General features: G+C 41.5%; 1 protein-coding gene across 2 annotated transcripts; it reads left to right on the top strand.

Moving 5' to 3' along the window:
- The first annotated feature begins 7867 nt into the window (after positions 1–7867).
- On the top strand, positions 7868–23366 carry skor1b (SKI family transcriptional corepressor 1b). Of its 2 annotated transcripts, none has more exons than XM_022190015.2 (8): positions 7868–16511; positions 16805–18549; positions 18881–18974; positions 19097–19201; positions 19308–19367; positions 19976–20050; positions 21876–21950; positions 22560–23366. In XM_022190015.2, exons 2-8 carry the CDS (start codon positions 16822–16824, stop codon positions 22652–22654), a joined length of 2232 nt encoding a protein of 743 aa, XP_022045707.1. In that variant the 5' UTR covers positions 7868–16511; positions 16805–16821; the 3' UTR covers positions 22655–23366. The 2 variants fall into 2 exon arrangements, with proteins under 2 accessions (XP_022045707.1, XP_022045699.1); XM_022190007.2 differs by having other exon boundaries at positions 7869–16511; positions 22557–23366.
- The last annotated feature ends 396 nt before the right edge of the window (positions 23367–23762 follow it).

Here is a 23762-nt window from a genome sequence, read left to right on the forward strand (position 1 = left end):
ACATTAAACTCTGAGCTTCATCCTGCTTAAATGCTTTTGCACTCTAAATCTTTCCTGCTATATCACCGTGGCGAGGGCGCAGACTGGAGAAGATTTATCCGAGAGATTGTTGGATTGTATTTGAAGCTATATGTGCTTGATATGTGTGCCTGTTTATTTTATTAAATGCATGAGTAGAAACAAAGATGAGATTTCTTTGTTTACGCTGGCGCCTCTCCCCGAAGCCTCTTTAAATGTCCACTATTCTCCTCAAATCCTCCTTACTCCTGACTAAGATGTGATTGTTTTAATGCACAGAAATATGGATGTTGTAATTACCATTTGCACAAACAAGACAGAAGCTTCATTGATATGCTGCTGCTGATAAGACAAGAGCTTGGCAGCGAGACAATGGTTGAGGCCACCAGGGGCTCGCCAGCACCAGAGACACGGGACCGTCCTGCCTCCTCCGTCAATGCAGGCGACCAACAAAAGCGGCCCGTCATTCACTACACACTAGCGTTTTTAATTAATTTTCAGCTTGCTCTCCTTGGAGTGCTTACGTGGTGATGCTGACCCCCAGATCTGAATGTAGATCTGAATGTAGCTTTCTCCTCAGCCCGGGCTGTCAGAAGGTCAGCAGTGTGGACTCCCAGTGCAGGAGCCCCGTTTTCTATAGTCCTGGACTCAGGAGGCTTTGACCATTGTCCCAACAAGGAGTGTGTATGTGCTTGAGGTCAGTAAGGGAAATGGCAAAGCAGCATGTAAAACATAATAAACAGTGTTGATTGAATATCACACAGCAAGACTGTGTGTAGCATTCAGTGGTGTTGGGACCTTTAATTTGGTCGTTGCCACGGTAATTGTCTTTATCGTGGCTGTATGGGCTGCTATCCGACCGTCAATCTTTAGAAGACACATAATATATAATCACATTTTCACGCCGCGTTAAGACTCCACAGAGAAGGATTTTAGTGCTGCTCTAGCTTGCCATGCATGAGCACAAATCTGGGCGGCCGGTGGATAAGCCGGATCAGAGTTGATCAAATTGCTGTTGTCTTAAAGCCATTCCGATCTGGATTAATTCACAGGAGCGGTCACACCCACTTGGTCTGTAAATCTATATAGGTCCTTATGTTTCCATCTTGCACCCCCACCGAGCTTTTGTGATCTGCCGGGGCTTTGGAGGATGAAAGGAAGTAGGACTTGTTATTTTTGTTGCATGTGCCAACTTCAAGGGGGCTTTTTAAATAAGTGCCCTTGACCTATTCTTAGGTTTATCTCTCCACCTCCTTGTTACCCCTCTTTTGTCTCTGTGGGGGGGCCAAATTTAGTCTGATTAACTAATGGCCCTTTTATTAGAAGTGAAGGTTTTTGGGTGACTGTGGAGCTTTCTTCAAAGCTTTGTCATCTCACAGGCTGCTCTTTGCCTTGGCTTTCCAGGAGGAGATTAGACCTGCAGTCCACCTGATCTGCTTACTTACATCTTACTGATGCTGTTTTGATCATATCCACTTCACTTTTATTATTTTTATTGCATGTTCTTCCCTCACTAACATCCCATCTCTTAAATAAAGCAAAATTCAAAGAAAACAGGTCTTTGAAACATATTGAGCATTGATTTAATCCAAGCCTTGAAAAAAAAGTATTTAAAATTTCAGTGGAATTTCAGCTAATCTAGGATGGCATTATTTCAACAAGCTTTTGAATCTGGCCCTTGTGGCCGTGTAAGATGTCCTCTGGTCTCTGAAAGCTTTAGATCTAATGGTGGACCATTTTGCTCACAATTAATAGAGCTCCCCATGAGACCAGGAGCCTATAGACTTGTGGAAATACTGTAGCAGCCTTCAGGCCGCTAGCTAGATGTGGCTTTCTTCCCCGTCACTCACATTTGTCGTAATGGCACGAGAGCCTCACTGGCTATTCCCCAATGCTGTGTGTATGCATGAGTGTGTGTGAGCCCACTGCCCCAAGCATGTCTCATTTCAAAGTGCTGTCACTCCCTCCTTCCTGGCATCTATTAACACTCACCATTATCATGCTAATCTACATTGTATGATTACATAAAGTAATTTATGCACACTTCTATTCCATGGCTGCACAGAGAGGCATACCTCCTATTGTTGAATGTTTTCGAAAGAACATCTCGTGATCGTGGCGCTCGCTTTATTTCCTCTTTTACTTTCTTACACCTTTCACACTTGTCTCCTTACTTTATCAACAAAATCGGTAAAAGCCCTCACAAAGGTTTGAAGGCCTCTGCCTACTGAGAAAATAATAGCTAAAATCGCTAACTGAGCCATGCTGCTTTGTTCGTGATGAGAGGGGACGAGTTGAGATCACTTTCCTCGCAGTCCTCTTTAGCTCCATATCGGAAATGGCAAGAATGTGTTTTGTGTTGAAAGCAGAGGGCAAGAGATGAGCTCTCTTCCTCATTTATTCACAGCTAGTGGAGTAATTAGGAATGCAGAAGGCTGTTAAATTAAAACTGAATTGCACTTATTAACATTTTAACTACCAACCCCACCCTCTTTAGACACTAAACAAGGACAGTTTCAGCTCTAATATGCCTGAAGAATCCCGCTGAGGGGACTCTTTATGTATCTCTAAAACAAAGACGTTCTTTAAAGTAAGATCTCCCTTTTGTTTAAACAACCAAGCATTTAACATTCAGTGTAATATGCCGGGGCTTCTTCCATGCTGTCAGGAGACACACCCCCAGAGCTTCTCAAACTCTCTGCTTAATGGAACACTATTTGTGGTCAGATTGGATAGCTAATGGTGGTCCCTTTGAGGGTAACTCTCCAAATTAAATAGCATGGATTCACATCTGTCAGACAAAACCAGGAGGCTCTTTGTAATCAATGACCCAAACCAAGAGAGGCTCCACGGGGGGCACCTCTGCTATGATGGCAGCAAGCATAAGGAGCCACCAGGGATAGAGGCAGCTCACCTGCACTAACAGCCACTGTGCTGGGCTTGTGGAGCACACTAGAACCTGGGAGCGAGCACCAGCAGGGTTAATGTACATTTATAGAACAGGTCAAACTACTTAAGCCAGGCACTGATTTATAATGCAGGAGTGCAATGTGACTACACTGTAAAGGGAATTCTTGTTTTTCTGTGCAAACATTGCCGTCGGTGTTGTGTTAAAATGTTGAACCCCATTAATTTTATCACTCCCCCTCTCTTGTTTCTCTACGTCTCTAAATTTTGTTTGGAGGAGAGACTAGCAAGACCTCCCGCTGTTGTGGAGAATTTCCTCTCGTTGTTAATTTTCCCTGCTCCATATGGCGCCACAGACACTTCACCTGCAGGCTGTAGCAGGCCGTGCGGCAGCCAGCAGACATCCTCGGGCTCAGGCTGTCATTTACACAGGCCTGTGCATCTGTCTGAGCAGAACAGAGCACAACAGAACAGAGACAGCTCTTCCCTTCACCTCACAGCCTGAGTCCGGCACCATCCACCTGACAAAATCACGTTCCGTCTCTGAGATACAGCGAAACGTAATATAGCAGGTTAGGACAAGACTCCCTTCATGCAGCGGGCTCACTGTACCAGTTTGGAAAAATCAAGCTGGAAAATGTCCAGAGAGATGATGCCAAACATGTGATTCTGTCAGTCTGTCTGTCTTTGAGCGTGTGCGTGCATGTGTACTCACCAGTGTGTGTGTGTTTTCAGGGGACTTGAAGTTTGCCTATGGCAGAGCCATGGAAGAGAGGGTTTCATCCTGGTTTGTCATTGATTAGAGAAGGGTCTTTAATTCCTTCCCACCCCATGTTGTGATTCATTTGCATTTTGTGTCAGGAGGTAATGGAGTTTTGCTCCACGGTTTGCTCTGAAAATCTCGAAGATGTGGTCTAATGTGCATGCAGCCGCCAGCAAAGAGCTTTCTGATTTATTAGGTCTCTCATGTTAGCTCATTTTTTCCCTTCTTCCTTATCTTCGGGTAGGACGATGTGATTCTCAAACACTTTAGAGAGAGGAGAGGCACAAACACTGACGACTCCCAATATGTCTGTCATGATTATTATTGTAGAGACTAGATTTGCATCCAAAACTGAAACATTTAATGGAAATGCAATTGTACGATAGTTTTCTGTTCATTTTAAATTACATCTAAAGTTTGTGTGCTTAGAAGATATAATGTCTTGGCGGTAATTCTGTGTGTGTATTTTTTTAAATCATTTATCTGTGTGAGATATAAGACACTGGAAAGCTTCCAGTTTTAATTTTGAAACTTATTCAGGTTTTAAATAACTTTTAAAACATGGTTGCAAAGTTTAAGAAAAGGTAAGAATAGAGATCTCAAATTTAAAGATCAGCTATAATCATATTTTAAATTATTTTAGAAAAATGTGAACATCCTTTTTTAAATGAGGTAGTTTTGTAATTACCATCGTCTACATCTTCGAACCTTGTTCTAATTTACTGCAGTGAAGGCGGTGAGCTCTCACTGTCCCTCATCATTTCAGCACATGCCCTCATTTTCCATGAATCTTAAAGGGTTCCTGTTCACAGAGGTCTGATTTTCCCATTATGTCTGAGATGAGATATGAGGTTAGGGGAAGCTACTGGTGGGGCTGGATTGGCTGAGGGCTCGTGAGTCAGGTTGGTTTTCTGAGTAAAGTTGGGAAAATGTGGTGATAAAATTTGTCAGGCTCTGGGGGAGGCCGTGTTCAGGGTCACGACTAAATCTGTGTGCCACGGGCAAAAGGCTAGCCCATAATTCCTGCACAGACGAGCGGAGAGCTGACCTCAGTACAGCTGAGGCCGAGCCACACTGATTTGTGCCCACCTGCTGGATAGTCGCTGATAACAATGAAGGCGATCGGAGAGACGAGGGTCTCTCTCTCTCTTCTTCTCTGCCTTTCTTCTTGTCCCGTCTGTGGAGAAACCTGAATGTCCTTGCACGCTGACCGTCTCCCAGCTTTTTTTTTTTAATCATTCCTCCTCAAAAGAATGCAGCTGTTCACATAACAGTGAGCAGCTTTTGAAGCAGCAAATGGAATTTTCAAGGAATCCTTACAAATACTTAGTCTATCAAAGAAATAACTCAATAAATATCAAAATTGACAGGACTTGCACTCTTACAGTTGCCATCTATTTCCATCCACATATTGATTTTCTATTATATTAAAGTGTTGCATCAACATGCAATCATGTTAATACATCTTACCTATTGTGAGTCATGGCTCATTCAGCGGATAAATATGTAAATTAAAGTGTTTTATACTTGATAGCCAACATTAATCTCATTTGGATGTCTTAAACCAAATTAAATGAGAATGTGTAGCTCATAGCAGTTTGGGAAAAGTGTCGTGAATTCATCTCTGAATTAAAAAGGAAATGAGCAGGGGACAGATCTTGCTTTTTTTTTTATTACAAATGTTAATGAAAAATGTTATTGACTTGAACAAATGGAGAGTACACCTGGAAATGTATATTAAAACCCCTTTCCAATTTCTCTCTCTACGTAGTTTGCAATTATAGTTATTTCAGCAATAGTGAGGGAATTAATTTTGCGTGCAGACTGATAATGTTAGCAGTGTAAGAAGAATGGATATTGTGTTGGATAGGGGGTCTCTAGGTATTTACAAGGAGTGGAGAGAGCAAAGCTTTATTTAATTGAAAGAATGAATCAATAACAGCTGCGCCGCTTTGTCAGAGAAGGCCTTGCGAAATGAGCAAGTAATTTAATGTGGACAATCCGAGGCTGATAGCTGATTGAAGGAGTGCATTCTGGGTGGGAGATGCAGGTGGGTATCTTAAAAACTTAACAAATTACAAGTACAAGCGCTTCTATGGATGTTGGCTTTTTTTTTTATTGCCGAGGAGTTGCAGAAATAATTTGTCAATTCTATCTTTTCTCCTCAGCAGACAAGAATACTTGCTGCTTCTTTGTCACTTACCAATTCTTGACACTCGTAAATGTCTTTTAATCCATAATTAAGAATGAGTTTCAACATGTCCTTGCTGTTTTCAAGTGATCCACAAACAATACTCTAACATGTCCTTGTGTAGGTTTTGAAAGTTTGTGAAGTGATGTGGGGGTTTTTTCTTCTCTTGTGCAGCGTATCGGTGCAAACAGAATTTGTTTTTCCTCACTAGTTACATCTTACAATCCAGTTTTTTCATTGCTGCTGGATGTTGGTAAATGTTTCCTCAGATCTCACGTATGCATCATTGCACTCACGCCATCACTGAAATCCTTTTTAGAAAAATCAATCTTTAAGGTAAATTAGTCTCCCTGCACTCTGGCAGGCATCCCAGTATGTAAATTCATGTGCTAATTCACAACATGATTTCATTTCAACTTCCAAGCAAATGAGATTTTAATTGAAAATGAGATCTTGCATAGAGGCTCTCACTGGAGATGTGCGGCAAGGGAATGATACTTTTCGCAGATTGTTTTAAGAGAAAAGAACACTTTTTTTTCCTCCTTCTTCCAAGCCATTTACAAAAACACTGTATGTTTCTCAGTGTTTCTCTACAACCTGCAGGTTAGTGAAGAGGCACCGTGACATTAACATTGTGCTTCAGCTCCTCGTCCTTATGCAGAGGCGGGCTATTAACATTCGTGTATTTTCATTATGTTAATGGTGTTAACAAATGCCCACAGATTGCCACCAGTGGTGCAGTAATTTTTGCCTTGCTGATCATAAAGTGTCCGAGAGGGTCATTTTGATTATGACACGCTAATTACATATTGCCTTCCCTCTCTGTGTATTCGCCCCCCTCCCCAAACTCAGAGCGACCTACAGTCTTTAATGGTAAGCTTTTATGAGTTGGAGGGAAAGAAAATAGCAGGAAAAGATCTCTGCCTATGTTCCTGACGGCTATGTTGCGCACATGCTTCACTGCCTCCCTTTAAACTTCCTAAATTGTGTTTCACAATAAATAGATGCCCAAGCCCTTAACTGCCAGTATTAGATTAGATACCATTAGATGTAATAGAAAATTCTCTGCCTGTAATATTTTCATAAGAGTTTGAGGCATTTGATTAATCTGACCACATTTTATTGCATTAATGATTTTTTTTCCTTCCCACTCTGCTGTAAAGACATTGTATACAGGCTAATGCTGTTTTCTCTCTCCCCTCTCTGCTCGCTCTCATTCATCCTCAGCCGTTATTGCAATGCATTGTTGATGAGGTGAGTCGGCGTCTTATGTGCTTTCACTCCTAAAGTCATTCCTAATGGAGTGGAAACCTTATATTTTGTTTCCTAATGAAGCACAGGAGTGGCAGACAGCTCCGCTTGGGCTGTCCTATGGCTGCCTGCAGGTTGAAGCCACCGGCCCGAGCCAAGCTGCTCTGAGGGAGCCAGCAGGGGATGTTGGGTCGGGGCAGCAGACAGCTTATGCATGAACTTCTATGCAGGCTGCAGAAAGTGTGTGGATGTCTTAAATAAATAGATAAATAAAATGCAGTAGTGGGAAAAGCGTTAAGAGAACTAGCAAAATTGGAATTTGAAAATGCTTCTTTACAAGTGATTTTTTCTGAGAGTATTGTCAGCAAAATAAAAAGTTGACTGACGGGGACCAAATTTTAGCTGTATTATTAAAATTGTAAAATTGAATCTAATTGAAGTAATTAATGTTCCTAGATGGTGATTTCACTGTGCTGTTTGCCAACATACAGACTTTTAACCTGTGTGAGTAACAAAGGACTCAAGAAGTGAATTTAGTTTAAGTCTTTTTCAGCTCAATGTAGAAGTTAATTTCATTTGAAGTCAGTGTTTCATACTGTAGTACTGCAAAATGGGATTTTTTTTGTGCTTGTTTGTTTTAAAAGCCTCGTAGTTACAGAAGTTTTTCATCCCAGCTGAAAACCTGGCAGAAGTTTCAGTTTGTAAACAGTTGATAATTGATTTTTTAAATTTATTTTTAGTTGTTGAATTATTTTTTGTGAACGGATTGAAGGTTTTGTATTTACTGAAATAGCTTGACATTTGGATTTGAAGAAATATGCTTATTCTCACTCAGATTTGTACAAGAAGACTGATAGAGTTGTCCTTTCTGCCTGTTAAATGTGACGCTGCAGCATAAAGCCAGGAACTTCTCCATAACAGTGATCTCTAAAGCCTCCTAACTTAATATGAACAAAAACACAAAAAAATACTGCCATTTTACACTTCTGTTTTCTGTTTATGCTATGTTAGGCAAACTTGCAGCTGGCTTTAGCAGTATATTTCCCACAACTTTCCCCTTTTCCCTCCAAAACAAAAAGGTGGCAGACAACTGTGGAGAAGCAAAAGTATAACATCTCCATCTCAAACAACGTGAGTTAAAGTAGCTTCATAAAGACGTGCTCCAGTTGAATGCAATTATCTCCAAATTTTGCTTAATTACAGATCTCGCAATAGATGTATTCAGGTACAGTCCACTGCTGAAACAAGGCCAGCGTCTGCAGTTTTTGTTCTGCCAGCAGCAGCAGCATCAGACTGTAAAAAAAAGACTGTAGCAGCAGCCAGCCTAACCATCACAGAGCTGAAGAGCAGATTCATCCTCTCAGAATTTTAGCAGCAAAAATTGAGGACTGACGGCCTCATTCACTGTTAAAGCTCTGATTCACCACAACTACAGAAGTGATAGGTCTGTGCACTCAGAGTATGTGGAAAATCGGAGCTATTCTGAGCTGAGGTTTCACAGCAAGGTCACTTTTAAAACAAAATGTCTCCTCTGCTATCTAGGTCACAGCGCATTCTGTTACTTTCTCCGAAACTTGCTCCCTTCCTTCCTTCCTTCCTGCCGCAGCTTATAATTAAACACACACAATTATCCTAAATTTAATGGGATTTCAGAACCAGGCTTTTATTTAAGAGGTAATGAATAATATTTTAATTGCATATGTAACTGTGAGATCGAAATGTGCTTCTTTCATCACGTGTAATTACTACACCGCATTTTTCTCGCGTGATATCTTGAGAATGCAATCAATAACTGATGAGTGTCTTTTTTTAAGGTCACTGTGTAACACTTACTAATTGTGAAATGATCCAGAGGGGGAGCAGAGGAGGTATGAGCACGCCTAAAACATACGGACACTGTCCTATTGTTTATTGATGTCTGTAATTAATGATATAATGCATGCCACTGAAGTAGTTTGACCTCTGAACCGATCATTATTCAGAGTGTAGCAGCATCAATCAAACTGTGCTTTTCTCAGATCTATTTCTGTGCAGCCCCTCAGGGATAAACGGGGCACCCACTGTATCCTCATTTGTATTCAGCTGACCATGGCCTTAGTATAAATGATTTAGACGTCTGTATATCAGGCATAGACGGGATGAGAAGTGGCGATATGAGCTTTTAAAAGCCGCTGCAGAACTTCATAAAGACTCCAACGTTTGGTTTGCTGCCTCAAACTGCAAAAACAGTCATTTTCTCCATAGGACTTTGGTGTATTTACTGATTCTTTTTCTCTCTGTTCCACCTCGGAAACGACATGTACTTACTCGTCTTGGGGAGATGTTGTTTTTGTGTCCGGTAATGACGGGCTCAGTGGTGTTATTCACCCTCTCCACATCATAATGACTATATGAATGTTTGCCTTTTGGATGGAGTGTCGGCCAGATTGTTTGGGCTATCTGGAAGAAGCGACACGCATCGGTGCCCAGCCTGAGGTTTTAGAGGTGCTGTTGATGTCCCACTCCAGCAAGCATCCCGGGCTCTCCTTGGGACGGGCGTATTAGAATAAGTCATTCCATTGTTAATTTAAATGGCTTAATACATCACTCTAAGGTAGCAGAGTGATGTGAGCAGCAGAGGGAAAGAGTATGAGGAGGAAGGAGAGAGATGCCAAGGGGTGTTTCTTTAATATCAAATGAAATTGAATCCTGTGTTACCGCACTTTTTGTCGTTTCTCAAGCAGCTCCCAGGCTTTTAATGGAAAGCTGTAACAGGATTGGTTCAGTCTTTCGGTTCTTTAATTTCACCACAGCTCCCAGATGTTAGGTCTTTGTCTCATTGCTGATCCCTGACTGATCTATGGTGTTGTCTTTATCCCGCCTCAAGTCCATTGTGACTGTGTGTTGTGTTATTGGGTCAGGTGAATCTATCAAGGACAGAGAGTTGGGCAGTTCACACACCAGGGGGATAATTACAGGGTGATTGGTGTCCTCACGCTCTCTGCTCTCACTATCTTTGTCTCCTCCCTGCTAGCCTCGCCCTTACATAAACGCACACAGCATGTCTGGCAATTGGAAGTCAACCAACAAAAAAAAAGAAAAAGAAGCTGCAAAGTCCCGGGATCCCAGCCCTCTTACCTGCTCCATCTCCGGGGCCCACTTTTAAACAGCTGTGTTTGTTTGATAGAAAACATGTGCTCCATTGTTTACAGATGTTTGTGTACTTACTTACACCGGTGCATTGAGGAGAACACAAGAGACGGCATACTTGAATTTTCCACCACTACATCTATCGCTATTATTAACCTCACCTCCTCCCATAGATAATTCATCACAGTTACCTTCAGATCTCACTTTTTGTGTCTCACTCAGCCCTGATTCCTCACATCTGCATGTCCTTTCTGGGTCATAATGACACACTCTCACAGGCGGCACCTCAACTTGAATTAATTACTTTGGAAACCAAAGCCAGTTTCAACCTTAAAAGACCCCTTCTGATGAAGAGCAAGTTTTTTTGGCTTGTTAACCATTTTAGTATGCTGTAACCACATAGAATATAATGAGCAAGTAAGCAATTCACACCATGACAGAACTGCAGTGTCTGAAAAACATGGATTTAGATTTCTGAGGTTTCATATGTAACATATCACAGGAACCCATCCTGTCACTTTGTGGTTTGGACTTTCCATAACATTGTTCTTCATTGACTCCAACATGTACGGCTGAATTGCTCAAATATTACAGCTTGTCATTGCATCGAGTTGTTTTCCTGTTTAAACAGACTTATGGGTGAGCTGGTGTGTTAGAGCTGCAGCGAGCACAGGAGATATGCTTGTAGAGAGAGACAGGAACTTCATAGAGCTGCACATTGTAAAGGAGTCAGCACTGTGGAGTTACATCGACATCATTTTAAAGCAGGAAGTGATTCTTTTCATGAGGAAAAACAAATATAAAACTGATACACACTGAAGACTTCTTGAGGAGTTTAATCAATGACCAGAGAGAGATTCTACAGAAACAGCTTGACATTCTGTCTGTTGTATGAAGCTGCAGCCATGAACCATTTAGCTTAGCTTAGCATAAAACAGACACTGTTACTCTCAGCACTGTGTTTCCAGCCAGGAGACTCTCAAAGGACAGCTACAAGGTGAAGGTCTCATGAAGTATTGACTTGTCTTCACCCGACAGTTTGTCAGTGAGGAAACGCATAATAAAACCAACCCTTGGAAATGAAATAAAACTGCACAACAAAAGGGAAAACAATTCTTTATTCAGTGACTTCTATCTAATTCTGACAACACAGTCTCTTGTCAGGATATTTCAAAAGTCTAAAGATTATTACAAGTGAAGGGTTGTTGCTAGCTGCCCAAAACACAAACTCTTCATGGATATTTCTCCAAGCTCACGGCAACATTTAGCTGATCAGGTTTTGACAGCTTTTCTGTGCTATTGCTAAATTGTCACAAAATGTTCACCTAAAATCTTTCATTTCTGTGTCTGTTGCCCAGAAAATGACTTCTACAAAGTCTACTGGCTGGAAAAATGCTAGATAATGAAGAGTGAACACCTCAGTGCTATTAAACCACTTCATTTAAAAATATCTATTTCTGCAGAAATGTAGGGATTGTGATATTTTATTGAAAAAAATCACAAAACATTATGGCAAAACCCACAGCTAGTTTAATCAGTATGGTAATATGATGACTTTATGTGTTGATATGTTCAAACTATGCTCCTCAGCTACTCCTTTTGGTCACATGTGGCCTATTGAGAGTCAATCTTTGTGTTAAGCTAACCAGCCGCTGACTCCATATTTACTGTGCAGATATTCCAGTGCTATCAGTGACTCTTGGTTCCTTTAAATAGTGCTTCTATACTTCCATATATGTTGAAAGCACCTTGTATTTCCAGGGTGTGTGTTTGAAAGTTTCTAACCTTGAAAAGGTTTTTTTTTTTTTTTTAGAAAGGGTGCTTTTATTCTTTGTTAGACATGGTGCTGACAAATATGTTGCACACCCTCTCGCCTGCATGGGATCTTGATGGAAATCCCTGGTTCTCTGTTCACACACAAACACACACAAACACACACACACACACTTTGCACTTCCCGACTTTGAGAGCTGTCAGCAGCAGCTGTTTCAGGACTCTGGACAGTTCCTCCACCGAGACCTACAGGGTGTTCGAGGCTCTCACCTCCCCCAAGTCACACTGGGGACACCAACACCGAGTCCGGCACTGAGATTTGCCACATCCAGACCATGATAGTGTGTGTGTGTGTACAGATGAGTCCACGGAGTCACCCAGCCCTTCCCCCACACACGCATATCATCCACCCAGAGCCATTCTATCTGTATGGAAATTTGGGCTCCACAGCTGGAATCCCACAAAGCACTGTCATCTACTAATAGTTATTATCGCTTTGGCCTGCTCCCTCACAAAAACCCTGCAATACAAGCACATCGCATCTTTATGGTAATGCCCTACAATACAGCCCCAAGCTATGGTGCATAGACCTTTGTTATCATTACGATAATTCCCATTCTCACTTGACTCCTCATTACACTATTGAAACTGCTCGGGGTTGGATGCTGACAAATTCCTGCATCTTCCTTTATTACACTGTAGCATACAGTGATAGTACACAAAACTTAAAGTCTCTAAATACTCAAGCAGTCAGTATAATGACAATTAAGTTCAAGAATTGTTGCTCTATAGGAACAGTCGAGAGATCTGCATGCTGCAATATTAGTGCTCATTTGAATTTGGTTGTAGATGAGGTTGAATAATGAAATAATGTGATTTTATACTGACTTTCCCCGCAATTAGATCGTGTCAATTTGTGCTTTTTCAATCAATTTGTAAAAAAATTAGCAAAAATTAACTAAAGCAGGGTTTTATGGAGACATTTTCTTTGTTAGGATTGTTTCCAAAAATGAATATTGAACATAAAATCTTAATGAGTCATTTAGATTTTATTCTACATACGTGAGGAGTTTTGTTTAAAGTAACAGGATTTGAAATGCATTTTAGCGTCTTGTGTTGTTTAGCACACATTTGCTACACTTAAATACTGCACCAGCAATTTTATTCATTCATTCATTTCATGTTTGTTTATGTTTTGAGGGATTTTTTTTTTTTTTTGGTCCAAACCAGAAAAATGAAGGAAAAGCTTTTTTCTGTGCCATCAGGATCAGGAATTCTGTTTTCTGATTTCTGTATATCTTCAGTCACGTAGCACATTGTCTTCAGTGAAAGCTTGAGTAGCATGTTACATGCTACACTTATTCCTGTTACTGTGGTATAAACAAGCCTTTGAATCCCTGCAATGTAAATTTTTTTCTCTGATGGGTCCTTTATGAAAATGGAGGTTTTCTACTTGTTGTTTTTTTTCCAACAACAGAAGAGCAGGTGATTTTCTATACATTTCTTCCACGGTGAGCGTCAGGTCAGCTCTACATTACAAGCAAAGCTCAGGGAGACATGGCAGCTCGTGTCCTTGCTTCTCTCCATGAATGCCCACACAAGGCCTCTGGATTGCACAAAAAAGTAATTGCGGAGTGATTGGCACAGCTTGTCCCATGCAGCCTGTGTCCCACACTTGAAGGCTCTCCTCGGAGCACCCTCATTGTCACACAGCCTTTTAGCACCTTTGTTCCTTCCTTCCCCCAGGACCTCACAGCCCACCATTGGCAGATGAGTCCCTGTCTGTGACAAAAGGGTCCCTATGCTCAGCCTCATTTGATGCAGTGATGAACTCCCCCCCTTCACTCACACTCCTCTCTCTCTCTCTCTCTCTCTCTCTCTCTCTCTCTCTCTCTCTCTCTCACTCACACACACACACACACACACACACACACACTGCACACCACCTCCTGCGAGAAGAAATGTTCCGTTTAGCGGTGGAGGATGTGGGGGTCAGGACCCAGGGGTGGGCTTTTAGGAGACAAATAAACATCAGAGCAGGAGAGGGGTGATGTCTTGTTTACACATTAGCAACCATTTAGCAAGTCTCACTGTTTTCCCCGCGTCTCTCCGGTGGCCTCTCAAACAGCTGATCTTTCTCTTTTGTTGTCCTTCCAGTTCAGATCACCTCAACAGTCTAAACTTGATCTGGACTGGAGTCTGCGCAGCTTCAGCTGATAAATCCATGCCTAGCGTTTCTCTTTTCAAGAAATGACTCATCCACTCATAGAGAGCAAACTGGAAAGATCCAGAATAATTAGCCTGCAGCACTTTTTTCTTTCTTCCAGTGATTGTCATTGAACAGTCTCTCCACATTTTTGCTCTTCCACTGTTAATTTTTGTCATCAGGAAAACACACACACTCTCTCTCTCTCACACACACACACACTCACACACTCACAAACTGCATCTTTCTAATACCATCTAATGAGGTGATGACCAACCACTTGTTATAATTGCTTCAGTCTCCTTTTAATTTTCAAGCTTATTAATCATATGTAGAGTTATTTAAGAATGCATAAATTAATCTTAGATTAAAAAGCCTATCAAAGCCTCAAAACAATTAAAGAGTAAGGTAAGATTTCCCCTGGGCTGCCACTTTTATTTTAATAGAGTGTTCAGGTGATTATCATACTTTGATGCAGCACTGTGATTAATGCAGACACACTTTTAAATGAGCTGTTCTCTCCTGCACACACAAAAAAGGTAGAACAAGCAGGAGCCTGATAATGACCTCACTGACTTGTTTGGTTACTTTTCTCATTTCCTCCTGTACTGTGCGCAGGTTTGTTTGGAAACGCACTTGTTACACACCACTAGCCGCAGTGAATGAGGGTGTGAGTGCTGGAAAATGTGGACTCCAAATAAATCTGTAGTACTGATAGATTGTGGTGAAGAAATTTAAGGGGTTTTTTTTGGAGTGATTTGAGAACGAATTTAGAGCTCGTTTCGCTGCGTTTGGATTCGTTCACAAAATCAAAAACTGGAATTTATCTGATGGCAGCAACAATTAAGCGGTTTATATTGGTGCGTTTCACAGACTTTAAATAATCCATTATTAACCATACTTCCACTCAGTCTGGATTCAGCTGCACTTTTGAGGCGTTCAAAATTTATTTTCATTATATTCATATAATATTTTAAAATTGAGCTCAATTATAACCTATGCAGCATGTTTATTTAATTTAATATGGAAAATAAATAAATGAAATGCATTATTTCGACCTGATATTAGGTTTTCCACTTCCAATTTTAAATGGGATATGACAAAAACAATGATTAAATTAATAAATTCGATATGAATTTTAAGCTATGTGTTGTTATTATTATTATTATTATTATTATTATTATTATTGAATGCCTCCTATATATGGTGCATCTTATTTTCCTAAAATGAGAGGATAATCTTAGACTTCTATTGCTCAGCTCTGTCCCACTGAAGGACCAACAGCACCGTGTCCTGTTTCCTTCATCAATATTACATCAGTGTCTGTCGCTGCTGTGTCCCGTGAAAATGATGAACCCACACCTTTAATTGACTTATAAAAGTGAAATATCCTCATGGCGCAAAGATCCACCGTTTTCCCATTTCTGTCTGATCCTTTTTCTCTCGGCCTGAGTGAGGGGAAAAATAAAAACTGCGCAGATCACAGAGTGACCTTTCAGAGCAGCTGCTTGTTGTCACAACGCGTGCAGGCCGGAGAGCTCGTAAAACGGTGAATCAGTCCGTGGGAACCCAGCACATGATGGAGGCCTGCGCGCCGCATTCAGGCTTCATGAACACAACAATGTGTCGGTGGGTCCCTGCTGTTTTAGCGGAATGCCAAATCCCACTGCAGCCCCATCCATGCATAATGCCAACAACGCTGCGTTTTGCAACAGGAAAGAAGCGCAAAAGAATTAATTAAGGGCAATATGGCAACGCAGCAACCCAAAGAATAATAACATATTAAGGTGTAATTTATTTAAACACATAGGCTCACTGTTTGCTTTGGATAAAATGTTTGAATTTTAAAGATTTCATCCCCTTTATCCATCCAGACCTCCAGGCTGCTGGAAGACCAAAACAGTCTGATCCAGGCATCTTCATTGCTCATGAATCCATAGTTAATGCAGACTGCCTGTGTGAGTGGGAGTGCCTTGCCATAAGTTTTGCCGTCACTTGATTGCTGTCGTTGTCGTGAAGGGGGCTGTGCTACAGTCTGCCTGCCATGTGGACGCTGCTGCTGCTGGTGGCGCAACACAAACCGTCCGCACACACACCGGGAGTGGAGCAGAGAGGCGGCAGCAGGAGGAGGAGGACCGGAGCACAGAAACAGGAGGGAGGCGGTGCCGCGCGCAAAACCGCGTCCTAAAGCCAACATCTCCTCTACTTTCTTGCATCGCTCCGACGTTCGCTTGATCACAGCTTTGTCGAGGGGAGCTGCGCGGACGTTAAAGGTGAGTTTGTGGCTGTTTTTTAACGATTCGTGCGCACACAGGTTGGAATTAAAACATGATACAACATGCTGAAGGTGTAGGGAAATGTAATTCATTCAAGTGAAGTTTGTGCATGATATTTATTAACCATCATGTAAGGATTTATCTCTAGATATGTAAAAGTCATTTAACTTTATTAAAACGCAGGCCTGCAGGAGACTTGTCCTCCAACTAAAAGCTGTAGTAAAGCTTTATTATGAGGCTCTATTTTTGGCTCTTCTTCATTTGACTCATATCAAACGTCATCTCTGCAGCTTCCAGGGCTCCAAGGATGGACTCCATACCTGCGGGGCGAGACTCCAGCTCCTCGCCAAGCTCCAAACAAGAACTTTCCTACCCGACCACCAACTTGAAGCCCAACCAGGTCGGGGAGACGGTGCTGTACGGAATACCCATCGTGTCTTTGGTGATAGATGGCCAGGAGAGACTTTGCCTTGCACAGATATCCAACACCTTGCTGAAGAATTACAGCTACAACGAGATCCACAACCGGCGTGTGGCGCTTGGGATCACCTGCGTCCAGTGCACTCCTGTCCAGCTGGAGATCCTGCGCAGAGCCGGTGCGATGCCCATCTCCTCCAGGCGCTGCGGGATGATCACTAAACGCGAGGCCGAGAGACTCTGTAAGTCGTTTCTAGGAGCTCATTCGCCTCCCAAACTTCCCGAGAATTTTGCTTTTGACGTGTCCCACGAGTGCGCCTGGGGGAGTCGAGGCAGCTTCATCCCGGCCAGATACAACAGCTCCAGGGCCAAGTGCATCAAGTGCTCCTACTGCAACATGTATTTTTCCCCCAATAAATTCATATTTCACTCACATCGCACGCCAGAGTCCAAGTACACGCAGCCAGATGCGGCTAACTTTAATTCTTGGAGGCGACATCTGAAATTAACAGATAAAGGCAGTCAGACAGATATACTACACGCGTGGGAAGATGTGAAGGCCATGTTCAACGGAGGCAGTCGCAAGAGGACGCTGCCCGGCAGTGGATCAGAATCCAGCTCTCCTTTAAAATCACACGGACCCAGCCGACCCCGAGAGTCACCAGAGGTACCCGCAAAGATCCTCAGCTGCGAGGACAGCCGGGGTGGGATGGCGAGCACCCGCAGCTACCCGGTGATCCCGGTGCCCAGTAAAGGCTTCGGGATGCTGCAGAAGATCCCCCCGCCGCTCTTCCCTCATCCGTACGGGTTCCCAGCTTTTGGCCTGTGCCAGAAGAAAGATGACGGTATGATGGGCGAGCAGAGCAAAGCCGCCCTGCCGGGTGTCCTGTGGCCCGGTACCAAGGACAGCGCCTACCATTCCTTCCCCATGTTCTGGCCCGCGGCAGGCGCGCTGCCGATGCCTCCGTACCCGCAGACTCCTCACAAACCCCCTCCAGAGCTGCTGTGTCCCCCCAGACAGACTGACATAGACATTTCTGAGCACAGCGACCGGAGCACCAACACCTCTAAAGACAGTGTGGTTGACAACGACCGCTGCTCCAGCACCCAGTCCATGCGTAACGAAGACGACAAGTCCGGAGACGAGGGGAGGCCGCTGGAGGGGATGACCCTGCCGCCCCGGAAGATCAGCTACGTCTCCGCCTTCAGACCCGTCATTAAAGACGCAGACTGCATCGCCAAACTGTACGGCAACAGGAGCGCGTATAATGGGTGTCGCACTGGTTATTTATCGCCCGATTTTTTAAGCGAGAGCTCGAGCTACCGGTCCGTGTCCCCGTGCGTGGACAGCGAGGGCGAGCCGGACGTGGACGTGGAGACAAACAAAACACCGGAGGAGGAGGAGGAGGAGGACTCCCGGCCTCTGCCCTCGGTGTGTCCTCGGACTCCTCCCGGTTTGGCGCACAGTGTTTCACCAAACGACTCCGACTCCAAAGTCATGCAGGAGAGCGCAGCCGTGGATTCCCAGAAAATGAGCCTCCACGTGGCCCAGTCCTCTGACAGGGAACTGCACAACAAGCAGCTATCAGAGACCCACATAGCTGCGTCTTTTACTGAAGTGAGTGACTTCTGACAGAGAAACACTGGCCAGAATACGAGCTGTAATATTCCCCTCAAGTTTTCTGCAAGTGCGCTCCTTTTTTTCTTGGCCTGTGTGTACTTTTTTTTAAATTTTATTTTACGCAGATAAATGTGTCCTTGTGGGGGAATTTGTGTTTCATTGAAACAGTGTAACAGCGACAACAAAACAGCTTGTCCACATCCCCTAGAAAAATATCATTCATTTAAATAAAATAAATGCATTCCAACATAGAGTATATTTTTAATTATTAATTTTAAATTAAATTTTGTGCCAAGCCTCAAAGAAGTGGTGGTTGTTTCTCCTGTAGGTTTACACAGCGGAGAGGAGTGAGCTGCAACAAAGGACCAGTCCCTATCAGTTCAGACCTGCCAATTACCTGACTGGAGCTCTAACAGCAAATGGTTAGATATTTTTCCTCTGCTTTTTGTTTTACACATTTAGCTGCTAAACAAATAAATAAATACAATTAAAATCAAGTCGAGAAAGGGGAGAAAACAATTACATCGATTTATTTTCTCTTAAGATGAGAGTGCAAGTAAAGAAGAGCCGTCTTCCACAGTGGAGGAGATCGAAACGAAATCTTTTAATGAACAAAGCAGCGAGGAGAACCAGCGAGAGCAGGACGAGGGTAAGTCAGAGAGAAGACGGAGGATTTTTGCCTCTGTTTTGAGAGACATAGGTTTATATTTTTTGAATATAGAAATAGCTTATTTCATTTATTTGTATGTATTCAGGCGAGGACGCACCAGCCAGAGCTCTGCCATCACAAAGAGAGATACAAAGTCTGGCAAAAGGTAAGGCAGATAAAATGATGGGCAGATTATTATTACTATTATTATTATTATTGAATAGAGTTCTACATTTAGATTTTACGCACGTTATCCTTTTTTATTTAACCTAATAAAACCAACCGTTATTTTATTTCTAAACAATTGCTGTTCAGTATTGGATGGTTTTCTTGCACTGACTTTTCATTTTACAAACCAAACGAATTTTCAGCGTCCTGTTTCTCATCTCCAGTCACTTTTTTTTAAAGCCCTGAGGCCAAACCTTTGTAAACCAGTGTTTCAGAGCCACAGCGACCTTTAATTAACCGTCACTTTACAAAAGCTGAAGCATTTTCTTACTTCACTTTACTAAATGAAACAACACCTCACATTTTCTCCATTTTCTGTATTTTCCCTGAATATGAGGGAGGATTCCTTTTTTTTTTTCTTATTTTCTTTTTTTACCTGCAGGCCCAGGAAGACCTGCTCTGATTGTCTGTGCATGATGATGATGATGATGATGATGATGTGCTCATCACTGTCATTAAAAATAGAAAAGTGTCCTAGATGGAAGCTGATCCAAAGGCCTGTGTCTTTTTTCTCCTCCAACACCCTCTATTTTGTCTGCCTTTTAGAGGAACTGCAGAAGCAGCTGTTAGAGCAAGTTGAGCTGAGGAAAAAGCTGGAACGTGAATTCCAAAACTTGAAAGGTAAGCCAAATTCTGCCAAACTCTTTTCTTTTTTCTCTCTCAATATTTTGGCTTTTCATCACCACAGGAGGGATTTTATTCACACAAGACTCTCAAAAGTCTTTCTGGTGTGTGTGAAGTGCTCCTCCTGTTTGAGAGTCAGACCAAAACATGACCCACGCTTTGGTAAATCCTCCTCAATAGTGCTGTGCATGTCCCAAAATATCAGCTATATTTTTATCTGCTGCAGTTTAATTTGCAATATTGATGCAGGGCAAACACATAGCTTGTTATAAATATATGTGGATGTAGAGGAATTTTTTTAAGTCACTTTGAGAATTCATTGAACTGAAATATCAAAATTCTAAACAGCTGTTTAGAAAATGCCAGAATTCCCATCTGCAGTGCATGCATTAAGACCATATGTGACACTAAAATCTCCAGACTGGTGCTGTAAAGATCATAGTTCTTAAACTGAAACATGCCCAGCAGAAGCAGCTGGAAATATGAGGTGCTTAATCAGGTGACTGTCATGTGAAATACAGATAAAACACCGCTCACATTTTGACTCCTGTGCTATTTTTAAACTGATAATAAATACCTTTAACCGTCTCTTCAGAATGATCAAAAATTTCTCACTCACTCGGCTCTTTGTTCAGCACTGTTCATGCTGTCTGAATAGCAGTAGCAGCCCTCAATATATGTAAAAAAAAAAAAAAAGAAATAAATGTTTATTTAATTGTGCAAAATCTGAGATCTCCAGGCAGGAAAATGAGGGACTTGTGTGAAGGTGGTGATTTGAAATTGTCTAGCTCCTGCACATATAATCCTGTTTGATTTTCGTCAGTTTTGGGTGTGAATAAACTTTAAACTGTGCTGCATTTAGTTTGTGCAAAATAACACATTTTAATAGCTAAAAAAATCAGAACAACACCAACAACCAATCTACAATAAAATATGCATATTGTTAGGTTTCTTTATAGCTTTTTATCAACGTTTGTTCACCTCTTTATGTTGTTTCTGGCAAATACAGTGCCTCCACACATGATCTAATTTGACGTGTTTTTGACAAATGTAAAGCTGTGTGCTAAAGCTCTGGACACAACACCAAATATAATATTTTATGCACGTACTGCTAATCATTTTAGAGACGGAAGGTATTATTTGGTGGCAAGACAGGAAAGCCAGTTTTTCTGAAATATTAATGTGAACACTTAATCCACATTTTTATTCCCAGTATATGCACCCTATAACATGTGTTGTCTGCTAACAGGACTGTTCAAATATTAGGTAAAGCGCTGTGAATACAGCATCAAGCAAAATATCTCACATAAGTCATATATTTAGATTATTTTTATGTTTTTTAGTATGGTATAAAAGGAGATACTCTTCTAAATATATTTATTTACACTTAGCTTAACCTCCCATTCATCCTAAACATGGTAAAACAGCAATAATATGAAGTTTTATAAATATAGGTAATTAAGTGTTATTTTTTAAAATATATTCCTGTTTCTTATCTGCATTATTCAACATGAATAGAAATATTTTCACTCAATGATGTTAAACTGTGCTTTGCTGCAAATTGGAGCCTTGATTTGTGACTTTATCTTGACAACAGCGCCCTCTGTTGGCTGATTAAAGTCCAATCAGATTAAAATGAACGTTGAACATTTTCACATTGAAGTGCTCATAAAAGATAAAGTTAAAGATTTGTAAACATCATCAGAGAGTAAATGACTGAGTAGCTTTTGTAAGGAGCTTAGGGGATAAAGTTGGTAAAAAAAAATGGAGAGTCACTTCTCCACTGATCCAAATCTGTGCCTCCCTTCCACTTGTTCCTCAGATAATTTTCAGGATCAGATGAAGAGGGAGCTGTCCTACAGGGAGGAGATGGTTCAGCAGCTTCACATCGTCAGAGGTGAGAAAAATAAAGCAGCGGAATCAGCATCGCTCTGACATGACGTCACTGTTACTTTTATTACATATTTTCCACATATATTACTGCATAAATACGGCCTGTGTGCTCAGTTTGTTTGGATTATCTGTAGGGTGTGATTTTGTCACAATCAAATGTATTATTTTACGCATTTTTACTTGTGATTTATGTATTACTTTCGACTTGTGCGTGATAAATAGGTTGACATAAAAGAAATATAACATTATGAATACAGCATTATACGCGTCTTATCCTGCCTCTCATGCAACTTCATGAAACTTACTGTCATGTATCCATGCAATAAGAGAGATAAAAATGTAATTCTTCGGCAGGAAGATGTACAAACGACATTTCTGCACCCAGAGGCTCTCACCGTCAGACAATATGTTAAAATAAAACGTCTCCAAACGTGTGTCACGCCATTTTTACGCACCCTTGAATCATTTTATTTTCCTGTGCAACTCAAACATCCCTGATGCCTCAAAGTACAGTAAATATTTGATTTGCGGACTGTTTCCTTTCAAACAAGTCGTTTTTTTTTACGCACACACACGTACACTATTGATGATTTTATCTCCTTCTTCTCAGAAGCTCACGACGCTTTACACCATTTCTCCTGTAAGATGTTAACTCCTCGCCACTGCAGCGGCTCCTGCTCCTTCAAATCTCCTCTGCTTCCTCCATGAATCACATATTTACACGACAGAGCAACAAAGGACACATCCGCAGCTTCTGTCCGACACCCTGTGGAAAGGAAAACCTCCGTGGACACTTTGAGGAATCCAGCTCCAAGTAGATAAACTGTAATTAACTGTAATATTTTCAAGAGTGTGCATATTCACCCCCCTCAGCATTTATGTAACCATCTGGCATCCGGTGACATTTGTTTTCCTGAAATTATACCATTGATTCTATTTATTATTTGTGGCAAAGTGCAATGACAATGTATGTATGTTGTAATGGTGGGTTGTTCTTTTAATTTTTGTTGTTGTTGTCAACAATAGCAGCTTTGATTAGCCAATTCATTCAATAATATCCTCCCAGTAATGTAAATAAGACTTTTGCTGTGTTCTCCTTCTGTGCAGGCCAGTAGCTTATACTTTGGATGTTATGCACTTTAAACGAGTGATGAGACGAACAGAAAAACCCCTGCATCGACACAGGCCTACAACCGATTTATTTGTAGCGGTCAAACCACACCTATTTGTTTTTTTTGTTTGTTTGTTTTTTGTTTGTTTTTTGTTGTTATTTTGGAAGACTTGAAAAACAGAATAAGTTAGTGGGCGAAATTAGTGCATCTGCGACCTTGTAAGTAGCGATATTCTATTAAGAGTAGCCTATTTGTCCATGTAATATTTGTTTTCATCGCTGATTAATAAATCATTTTATTAAAAGAAATGGGATTTCTTGCCCTCACTGTGGTCTACAGACACAGCTCCCCTCCTTCAGGTTTGTTTTTGATTCATAAATCAATCCAACAGCTATGATCCCATAGTGGCCTCTATTAAAATAATTGCTAATTTAGCCATTTATAATGGGAGAATTTGCTCTATTTATGCGTTCAGCTTTCACATCTATGTGTTGAATGACTGAAGCAATGCGTATTCATTTTAGACTAGCACATAGCAAGAATACAGAAAACGGTTTCCTTCTTTTTAATTGATTGTCTCGAACAGCCAATCACAAGTTCATATAGAGCCCATGGGACATTCAAAATTATCAGTTATTTTCAGATATTTTTAATATTCTGTGATAAAACAGAGAGACGTGACAAATATGCAAAGATGTTAAATG

Source organism: Acanthochromis polyacanthus, chromosome 8 (genome assembly GCF_021347895.1).
Source record: "Acanthochromis polyacanthus isolate Apoly-LR-REF ecotype Palm Island chromosome 8, KAUST_Apoly_ChrSc, whole genome shotgun sequence".
NCBI classification, from domain to species: Eukaryota; Metazoa; Chordata; class Actinopteri; family Pomacentridae; genus Acanthochromis; species Acanthochromis polyacanthus.